This window comes from Cherax quadricarinatus, chromosome 47 (assembly GCF_038502225.1).
Source record: "Cherax quadricarinatus isolate ZL_2023a chromosome 47, ASM3850222v1, whole genome shotgun sequence".
Lineage (NCBI taxonomy): Eukaryota > Metazoa > Arthropoda > Malacostraca > Decapoda > Parastacidae > Cherax > Cherax quadricarinatus.
Genome location: NC_091338.1, coordinates 10,463,254 through 10,474,684, shown reverse-complemented (window position 1 = coordinate 10,474,684; position 11,431 = coordinate 10,463,254). Strand labels below are relative to the sequence as shown.

Below are 11,431 nucleotides of genomic sequence, written 5' to 3'. Positions count from 1 at the left end.
AGTGGTGGAGCACCTGGAGAACCACTGCTTCCCGAGTGGTGGAGCACCTGGAGAACCACTGCTTCCCGAGTGGTGGAGCACCTGGAGAACCACTGCTTCCCGAGTGGTGGAGCACCTGGAGAACCACTGCTTCCCGAGTGGTGGAGCACCTGGAGAACCACTGCTTCCCGAGTGGTGGAGCACCTGGAGAACCACTGCTTCCCGAGTGGTGGAGCACCTGGAGAACCACTGCTTCCCGAGTGGTGGAGCACCTGGAGAACCACTGCTTCCCGAGTGGTGGAGCACCTGGAGAACCACTGCTTCCCGAGTGGTGGAGCACCTGGAGAACCACTGCTTCCCGAGTGGTGGAGCACCTGGAGAACCACTGCTTCCCGAGTGGTGGAGCACCTGGAGAACCACTGCTTCCCGAGTGGTGGAGCACCTGGAGAACCACTGCTTCCCGAGTGGTGGAGCACCTGGAGAACCACTGCTTCCCGAGTGGTGGAGCACCTGGAGAACCACTGCTTCCCGAGTGGTGGAGCACCTGGAGAACCACTGCTTCCCGAGTGGTGGAGCACCTGGAGAACCACTGCTTCCCGAGTGGTGGAGCACCTGGAGAACCACTGCTTCCCGAGTGGTGGAGCACCTGGAGAACCACTGCTTCCCGAGTGGTGGAGCACCTGGAGAACCACTGCTTCCCGAGTGGTGGAGCACCTGGAGAACCACTGCTTCCCGAGTGGTGGAGCACCTGGAGAACCACTGCTTCCCGAGTGGTGGAGCACCTGGAGAACCACTGCTTCCCGAGTGGTGGAGCACCTGGAGAACCACTGCTTCCCGAGTGGTGGAGCACCTGGAGAACCACTGCTTCCCGAGTGGTGGAGCACCTGGAGAACCACTGCTTCCCGAGTGGTGGAGCACCTGGAGAACCACTGCTTCATGAGTGGTGGAGCACCTGGAGTGCTTCCCGAGTGGTGGAGCACCTGGAGAACCACTGCTTCCCGAGTGGTGGAGCACCTGAGAACCACTGCTTCCCGAGTGGTGGAGCACCTGGAGAACCACTGCTTCCCGAGTGGTGGAGCACCTGGAGAACCACTGCTTCCCGAGTGGTGGAGCACCTGGAGAACCACTGCTTCCCGAGTGGTGGAGCACCTGGAGAACCACTGCTTCCCGAGTGGTGGAGCACCTGGAGAACCACTGCTTCCCGAGTGGTGGAGCACCTGGAGAACCACTGCTTCCCGAGTGGTGGAGCACCTGGAGAACCACTGCTTCCCGAGTGGTGGAGCACCTGGAGAACCACTGCTTCCCGAGTGGTGGAGCACCTGGAGAACCACTGCTTCCCGAGTGGTGGAGCACCTGGAGAACCACTGCTTCCCGAGTGGTGGAGCACCTGGAGAACCACTGCTTCCCGAGTGGTGGAGCACCTGGAGAACCACTGCTTCCCGAGTGGTGGAGCACCTGGAGAACCACTGCTTCCCGAGTGGTGGAGCACCTGGAGAACCACTGCTTCCCGAGTGGTGGAGCACCTGGAGAACCACTGCTTCCCGAGTGGTGGAGCACCTGGAGAACCACTGCTTCCCGAGTGGTGGAGCACCTGGAGAACCACTGCTTCCCGAGTGGTGGAGCACCTGGAGAACCACTGCTTCCCGAGTGGTGGAGCACCTGGAGAACCACTGCTTCCCGAGTGGTGGAGCACCTGGAGAACCACTGCTTCCCGAGTGGTGGAGCACCTGGAGAACCACTGCTTCCCGAGTGGTGGAGCACCTGGAGAACCACTGCTTCCCGAGTGGTGGAGCACCTGGAGAACCACTGCTTCCCGAGTGGTGGAGCACCTGGAGAACCACTGCTTCCCGAGTGGTGGAGCACCTGGAGAACCACTGCTTCCCGAGTGGTGGAGCACCTGGAGAACCACTGCTTCCCGAGTGGTGGAGCACCTGGAGAACCACTGCTTCCCGAGTGGTGGAGAACCTGGAGTACCACTGCTTCACGAGAGTGTGAGCACCTGGAGAACCACTGCTTCCCGAGTGGTGGAGCACCTGGAGAACCACTGCTTCCCGAGTGGTGGAGCACCTGGAGAACCACTGCTTCCCGAGTGGTGGAGCACCTGGAGAACCACTGCTTCCCGAGTGGTGGAGCACCTGGAGAACCACTGCTTCCCGAGTGGTGGAGCACCTGGAGAACCACTGCTTCCCGAGTGGTGGAGCACCTGGAGAACCACTGCTTCCCGAGTGGTGGAGCACCTGGAGAACCACTGCTTCCCGAGTGGTGGAGCACCTGGAGAACCACTGCTTCCCGAGTGGTGGAGCACCTGGAGAACCACTGCTTCCCGAGTGGTGGAGCACCTGGAGAACCACTGCTTCCCGAGTGGTGGAGCACCTGGAGAACCACTGCTTCCCGAGTGGTGGAGCACCTGGAGAACCACTGCTTCCCGAGTGGTGGAGCACCTGGAGAACCACTGCTTCCCGAGTGGTGGAGCACCTGGAGAACCACTGCTTCCCGAGTGGTGGAGCACCTGGAGAACCACTGCTTCCCGAGTGGTGGAGCACCTGGAGAACCACTGCTTCCCGAGTGGTGGAGCACCTGGAGAACCACTGCTTCCCGAGTGGTGGAGCACCTGGAGAACCACTGCTTCCCGAGTGGTGGAGCACCTGGAGAACCACTGCTTCCCGAGTGGTGGAGCACCTGGAGAACCACTGCTTCCCGAGTGGTGGAGCACCTGGAGAACCACTGCTTCCCGAGTGGTGGAGCACCTGGAGAACCACTGCTTCCCGAGTGGTGGAGCACCTGGAGAACCACTGCTTCCCGAGTGGTGGAGCACCTGGAGAACCACTGCTTCCCGAGTGGTGGAGCACCTGGAGAACCACTGCTTCCCGAGTGGTGGAGCACCTGGAGAACCACTGCTTCCCGAGTGGTGGAGCACCTGGAGAACCACTGCTTCCCGAGTGGTGGAGCACCTGGAGAACCACTGCTTCCCGAGTGGTGGAGCACCTGGAGAACCACTGCTTCCCGAGTGGTGGAGCACCTGGAGAACCACTGCTTCCCGAGTGGTGGAGCACCTGGAGAACCACTGCTTCCCGAGTGGTGGAGCACCTGGAGAACCACTGCTTCCCGAGTGGTGGAGCACCTGGAGAACCACTGCTTCATGAGTGGTGGAGCACCTGGAGAACCACTGCTTCATGAGTGGTGGAGCACCTGGAGAACCACTGCTTCACGAGAGCCAACAAAGGCTAGAGCAGGTAAATCTTGTATCATAAACCTACTGCATTTCGGCGACAGAGTAAAAAAAAATCGGTAAAGCTGGTGGAGCGGATGCAGATTCTTGAAATCATTCTGAAGACATTAGTTTTGAGTGATAATAGTTCGAAACTGTGCTAGTCCTTGGCGTCCAGCCTCTTAGAGGTCCAGTGTTTACTATGTCACGGAGGTGGTAGAGAGCTGAGGGGGAGATTGATATTGATGAAAGGCTCTTGATTCATAGAAGTAGGGCTCTTCTCTCTTTGGATAAAATGTAATCGCTTCCCAAACTATAGGTACTTTATCCCTCAGAAGTTGTCATTTTAATGTGGTAATATGGTTTGACCAACTTAGCCTAAGAACTCAGTATCCTTCCCTTTCTTCTATTTACCCTCCTCTACTTAGCTTTCTTTCCCATCCTTTCGTTAAATTTCGTTACATTCTCTAACCAACTGCAGTGCTGAGGTGGCCCGCATCACTCAAAGATCAGACCGCCAAGTGGACCTTCTGGGGTACCCCGAGATGGTACAACCATTAATTGACTGGTGACGGAAGTCTTACTGGAGGTCACCTGCGGATCCAAGAAGGATGGTTTTGCAGGTTCGCTCTCGACCTTTGCTTGCTAATGCTGCCAGCACCTCTAACACTCGTAGTCTAAATAGGCGGTTTTATTAAGCCTTGTTCTGTTAATTCTAGGCTAGGCATCCTGGGCCTTTGCCACGGATATGGTACGGGACTGTCCCTGAAACAAAGCTGGCACTGCTTGTTGTGTTGGTGTGGAATATGATGAGGGGGGCACTGATTAATTTTTATTAGTCAGTTGGCAGTCTCCCATTTTTTTCTGCACTTCTCTGCTCTTTCTCTTCCAAATCATTTAGCATGTAGGTCTGTCGAGGCGTCTATTTCCTCTCCTGATTCCTCTGCAGAAGCAGTTTCAGACGACTCCAGCACAGACATGGTTCATGGCAATGACGCAAGAGCCAGACTCAGCCAAACATCCTGTTGCTGTTGTTAAGTCTAGCCCTGATTTCGCCCCCAGTTTGAAAGGCAGCTCTGCAAACATCCCGAGGATTGGCTCTATTTCTGAAATATTTAAAATGCTGCTGTTGTCTCTATTCTGAGAAACAATGAGCCGGTTGCTTCCTCCCGGAATGACAAGTATTTTGACTGAGGATTTATCATTCGATTCGGTGGTTCGGTAGTGGCTAATCGGCATCTATGTTGGTACTTCATCTACCACTCGTAGGCCACTGAGTTGGTGGTAACTTATGCATGCCTCTTCTGATTACCTTCAAGTCTTCAGAGTTTATATTTAACTACCTCAGAAACTAATGCCGCACACTGCACTATTCCTTTTGCTTACAGTGAGGTAGAGGGGCTGGTCTAATGTGATACTTGGATACCTTTCTCAGATCGTGGTGGCCAAAGAACATCTAATTTTCTACTTCCTTCCCATCATAATTTTGTTTAATGGAAAAAGTTACAACAAAGGCAAAGTTGCTCACCTGTTAATTGCTTAGTCAGGGGACCAAATTTAAGAACTTTAGCAACTGTTTAAAAAGGAAAGCTTGCAGATCAAAGGAGTTAGGACAGGCATAGGTTGGTAGTTTATTCTATAGGTTTTAAGGGCAAACATAGGATATAATTTATTCCACAGGTGTTAATTGGAGACAAGATGGTTGCTTCTATACGTGTAAGAGACTAAGTGGTAGTTACACAGGTGTTAGTGGGAAATATAGGGTGGCAGTTTGTTCCACAAGTGCAAGTGGGAGACGTAAGGTGGTAGCTTGTTCCACGGGTACAAGTGTTAGACGTAGGGTGGTAGTTGGTAGGAAGGGACGTAGTGACTATACAACAGACGAGAGAGACAGCATAATGTTATCTTGTAGGATTACTAGCAGACACACAAGGGAGCACTCTCATCCGCTCTATACTATGTAATTAAACATGACGAGGGGAATAAACCTAAAAAAAAATGAGATCGAGAGATACATTTTAGAATTTACAGACAGAAAATGTAGTTATTGAAGAGTTGGTGTGAAATCAGGAGCACTGATGAGACGAATTGTTTTACCGTGAAGTGCATTAACAGGTTCAGTAGAGGGGAAGCTTTCCCACGTGAGACGAAGGTGTCTAGACGAGGTAGAGGGGAAGCTTTCTTAAATGGCAATCGGCAGGAGTATGCTTTAATGTCTTAAGCAAAAGCTGTGTTGTTTTAAAATTAATGTGACCAGCAAGACATCAGAGAATTAGACAAAGTCGTAACGCTGAGAGCTACAGAATGTCCATTCTAATGTATGAATATCACTGTGGAGATTAGGTAATAGGACAGAGACAAAGCATAGTTATGATAAGAAATGGAGTGAAGATGTCCGAAACCTGTCCACATGGAAAAGCACGAAGATGACAGTTGGAAAAGTCGAGCTTACTGGAAATGTACAGATCTCTGGTAAAGGATTCAACATAATCTCGAAGCGAAGTTAATTAAAGCACGAGATAACAGTATTCAAGGTTCTGAAGAAATTTGTTAGCAATAAATTCATGCAATTTTGAGACTGTAGAAGTGAGGATAACAGGACGATAATCAGTAGGATTTGAGTGGTCACCCTGAATACGTGGCCAAATTGAATACGTACGTGGACTACTTGAATGCGTACGTGGACAACTTGAATACGTACGTGGACAACTTGAATACGTACGTGGACTAATACATGGCCATGAAAGGCAAAGCAGGCGAGCCATTGTAAATACAAACTCTGACACATGTTACCTTTCATACAAAAGGTGCATCATCTGGCCCATACATTTTCTTGGTGTTTGTTAAATGTTTGGTTATTATAATCAAAAAGAAGAGCTAAGCCACAAGGGCTATACAGCTAAATGTTTGGAAATTCACCAGAGATAAGAGGTGGTACATGACTGTTAAACACTTATAGTGAAGGTGGGTTTAGAAGTACAAAAGACTTCGTGTGATTTCTAAAACAAGACTTTTCAAAATTCTCTCCTTATATATGAGAGGAATTACTAAAAGATGTCTTGCTGTCTTCAGGAGAGAACTTGATAAGTTTTTCGAGTCAGTTCCTGATCAGCCGGGATGTGATGCCTGAGTGGGACTGCATGTAGATAGCATGAACACAGCCTGACTGATCAAGTCATGAACCAGAAGGCCTGGTCTGGAACCGAGCACCGGAGTCTACAACAGGTATACTCAATATATCACCTGTTTACCGCCAAAGAGACTTTCATTCCCAAAATAGGAATTAAAGTCAACTCTCAGTTGACACATACTGAGAGACATTCATCTCTGGGTGTATAAATTTTGTGCCAAATTTCGCTATTAAACTGCTACGAAGTATGATGGATGAGAATGATGCGAGACAAGCTGCTCATCACATGATGTAGCATATTGTTTCCCTTTCTCATTCACCCTTTTCTTTATACTTTCAGCAAGTCATATCCCTGTCTACCTACCCACTCCCAGACAACTCTCCCGCTTTCCCCTTCTTCCCTATCCCTTCGTAACCCTCTAATCAACTCCCCACCCACCCACTTCCTATTCCTTCGACACACCCTACTTATTCCTCATACCCACTACCTTTCATTCCTTCTCTCCTTCCTCTGCTGTTTCTCTTCCCAGCCTCGTCTGCCGCTGACCCAGGTAGTGCAACACAACCTACCTGAACATTGACGAGGGTGGGAGCGTCCTGGACAGGTACTGATCCATTAAGCCAGGTAATGGAAGCCGCTGGTCGAGCCCCCTTGACCACACACGTCAGCGTCACCTCCTCCCCCTCGTAGGTCGCTGTCTCTGCTCCCGTCACTGTCACGCTCACCGGCGGTACTGTGGACCAGAGGTCGTACGTCACGCCGTGGAAGTAACTTGTAAAAATTTACAAAGCATTTTAACCTGCCTACACTTGCATCATCTCTACCAACATTTACATCATCTCTACCTACATTTACATCATCCCTACCTACACTTACATCATCTCTACCTACACTAACATCATCTCTACCTACACCTACATCATTTCTACTTACACTTCATCATCTCTACCTACACTTACATCATCTCTGCCTACACTTACATCATCTCTGCCTACACTTACATCATTTCTACTTACACTTATATCATCTCTACTCACACTTATGTCATCTCTACCTACACCTGTAAAACGCGCGCGCAGCACACACACACACACACACACACACACACACACACACACCAGGCCTAGTGTCTAATCGACATGTGCCTAGGACAAAATATGTTAACACACACACACACCTACACACCTACAACAGGCCTAGTGTCTAATCGACATGTGCCTAGGACAAAATGGTAACTAACACGCTAACACACACACTAACACACACACACACCTACACACACAACAGGCCTAGTGTCTAATCGACATGTGCCTAGGACAAAATGGTAACTAACACACACACACACACACACACACACACACAGTGTGATGCAGTAGACTAACCATTAAGGTCGATAGTGACGGAAGCAACGAAGGGACTAGTCATGGCCGCGTTCTCAGCTTCGCAGGTTAACGTGGAGGCCAGGTCTGCTCTAGTGAGGGGCACACGGAGGATGTTCCTACCCACCCCTGCCCCGTTCTGTTCCAGGATGCCCGAGTACTCTCCTGCAGGGTGAGAAAACGGGACCAGTGCCTGTTAAACAATGTAATTGACGTTTTTACGACAATGGTTAAGGAAATAGGTTGCCAAAACGAACTCTTACAGGAACGTGTGGCTGTATGTAGACTATTATTACCTGTAAGATTAAACAGGCTGTATGACCTGCAGAGGTCATACAAAGCCTGGGGATTGGGAGGTAATTAGGTTCAGTCCAAGGAGTGGTAGTTAAGGTCCAGTTACTTCAGTCAAGAGTCCACAGGCATCAAGGTGCCTCACAGGGTCGCTCTGTGTAGAGCTTCGTGATGACTTAATAAAGCGCCACACACACCAAAACCTTGTCTCAATAACAACTTGTTGAACAACATCAAAAACAATGGACATCACTGACCAGTTCCTACAAAAATCTGGAGATTATGAATTGTTCAGCCACGACACTGTGAACGTTGTTTTGTGTGCAATAATCTCCCTTATGAAGCTCCTCTACATCGTCAACTTTTTGTAGAAGCGATTTAAAAAAAGGTTTATCCAAAAGTCAACAGCACAGGAAAAATGCTTCATTTTATTCTGGTTGTGCAATTTTGGAAACACTTTTTTAGTTATTTAAAAAAATCGCACATAATAGAATAGTTTTACAAGAGAGCTTACTCTGTGTACGTGTATACATACATACATAATTATATATATATATATATATATATATATATATATATATATATATATATATATATATATATATATATATATATATATATATATATATATATCGTACCGAATAGGTAAAACTGATCAAGTGGCAAAAACTCATTTAAAATAAAGTCCTTTTTAAAATTTCTCTTATACGTTTAAAAATATATTTTTTACATTTATGTTAATGTAAAAATTAAGAATTTTGTAACTTACCTAACCTTATTATAACAAGCGCAATTTAATTTAGCCTAACCCAACTAAATATATTTTAGATAAATTTACAACAATTTAATAATAAATAAAATGAAATATATTTTTTTCGTTAGGTTCAGAATAATTTTTGCGAAATTACTGCATACACAAATTTTCGCTTGCCTTATTCGGCAAGAAGAGCGTTGCTATTTAAGCCAAAATCGCAAGTTTTACCTATTCGGCACGGCATTATATATAATTTACCAAAACAGATCTTTCGGTGTAGAACAGATAAATAGATATTACAAGTTACTGATCGCTGTGTGTACACTGTGAAGCCTCGAGGGTGTGTACACTGTGAAGCCTCGAGGGTGTGTACACTGTGAAGCCTCGAGGGTGTGTACACTGTGAAGCCTCGAGGGTGTGTACACTGTGAAGCCTCGAGGGTGTGTACACTGTGAAGCCTCGAGGGTGTGTACACTGTGAAGCCTCGAGGGTGTGTACACTGTGAAGCCTCGAGGGTGTGTTCAACCTGTCTTCTGGAGAGACCAATATTCATACTTGGCAGAGAAATGGAGACATCTAAACACTCGTAGAATATTAGTACTCAATTATCTAAATTTTAGCATTAAATTTGTTTAATGAGGTTGGATGAACCATGAAGGTTTAGCGTTTTTTTATGTAATCTTACGTACTTGCGTAACTGACAAAGTGGTTAGAGTGAGAGAGATTTAACTTATCCACAAAGCTGAGGGGGCGCTGATCCCCCCCCTCGAAATCGTCTTCAGTATTCTTCGTCTTTGTATTTTCTTCCATTCCCATATAACTATTATATATTGTGAAGCAGAGTAGCAACACACTGCGAATGCATCCAATTTTGTTCCATCGCTAAATCAATAACAATTTTGTTCCATCACTAAACCAATAACAATTTTGTTCCATCACTAAATCAATAACAATTTTGTTCCATCACTAAACCAATAACAATTTTGTTCCATCACTAAACCAATAACAATTTTGCTCCATCAATAAATAACAATTTTGTTCCATCACTAAATCAATAACAATTTTGTTCCATCACTAAACCAATAACAATTTTGTTCCATCACTAAACCAATAACAATTTTGTTCCATCACTAAATCAGTAACAATTCTGATCCATCACTAAATAACAGTTTCCTCCATCCTTCTGGATCATAACAAGACGATCATTACCTGTGTCAATAAATAAGCTTGAGTCTAAGCCTCGTGCAAAAATTTGAACTTTTAGAAAGGTTATATTTATCAGATCACGTACAACTGAATCAAGGATAAACACCTTCTGACTACTTACTGTGTAACAGGTGTTTGTGGCCTGGCCACCCACTGTGTAACAGGTGTTTGTGGCCTGGCCACCCACTGTGTAACAGGTGTTTGTAGATTGGTCACCTACTGTAGGTACTACAAAATTGTATTCACATCCCCTAATACCATACCGGCTTTGGTTCCTAACCTTGGCAATATTGACAGCAAGATATTCAGGACACTGGTTCTTAGTGAGTTTGTGTACAAGGCTGACTTTCAATAGATTTACTCTATGTACTACATTATGCATTTCATCCTGGCCTACATGTGCTCTTCAGCCCAGGTCCGGAATAAATCTCATCTTATTTTGGGTAATTTGCAGTTTTTTTTTTTTTTGTTATATCAGAGTTATGATCTATGGAACTTGTTACAGACCAGTTAGTATGGTAGCTTACGTTAGTGCTGTTCTGCTGTAGTTCCTAGTGCCCTATGTTGCCCTGTTCTGTATTACCTGAATGATACCTGAAAATCGTTTCTGGGGGTCACGCCCCCCGCAACCCTGTCCCAGACCAGACCTGCAGGATCAAGGCCTGATCAACCAGGCTGTTGCTGATAGCTGCACACATTCCAAAGTACGAACCACAGCCCGGCTGGTCAGGCACTAATTCGAGGAACTTTTCCAATCCCCTCTTAAAGATAACCATAGGTTTGTTAGTTATATTCCTTATGCACTGAGGGAGGGCGTTGAAGAGTCGGGGGACCTCTGACACTGGACGAGTTCTCGCTCATCACTCCCTTGTTTTTTATTAGAGGTATTTTGTCATGGTGATTTTAATGTTCAGGTTTAGGACCAGTCTCTCCAGGGTTTTCCAGGTGTAAATTATGTATCTTTCTCGCCTACGTTCCAAGGAATACAACTGAGGAGACTTCAAACGTTCCCAACAGTTCAGATGCTTGAGGGTATACGGGCAGTGAAATTTCTATATACGTTTTGCAACCTAGCAGTCTTGCCTGCCTTGTATATAGCAATATTTCAACCTGGAGACAATAAGTGATTCTGCAAGAACACATCATATCTGTGTCATAACTCTGGCTGATTTTGAGGCATCAACCTGTACACACTTCCAGGAGAGTACACTGACGCTGCTGAAGTTCTCTTTACCCAAAGAAATTGAGTTACCCTCCCTTTTCCTGGATCGAAGCTGACTGCCGAAGATCTCCCCAAGGCGCTGTATGACTCCCATCTGATTTAGTGCTTCCCGGTAAATTAATAATAATAATAATAATTATAAAGCAGTCTCAGGGGCGTCTTGCACCCTCCACACCGGCTCGTAAAGAGCGCCAAGAAATGGTATTTTATTATAGAGAGGACTCTCTTTATGTCTTCTTTGTCCTCTTCAAAGTCTTTTAT

The 11,431-nt window shown here is 46.9% G+C and overlaps 1 protein-coding gene across 1 annotated transcript in view; it reads right to left on the bottom strand.

Annotated features, from left to right (window-relative positions):
* nrm (neuromusculin) overlaps positions 1-11,431 on the bottom strand; it is a 591,863-nt gene that overhangs the window by 84,796 nt on the left and 495,636 nt on the right. Inside the window, exons 5-6 of the mRNA XM_070094629.1 lie at positions 7,701-7,862; positions 6,888-7,051 (exon numbers count right to left, since the gene is read on the bottom strand). Coding sequence (XP_069950730.1) covers positions 6,888-7,051; positions 7,701-7,862 — 326 coding nt within the window. The remainder of the gene's footprint in view (positions 1-6,887; positions 7,052-7,700; positions 7,863-11,431) is intronic.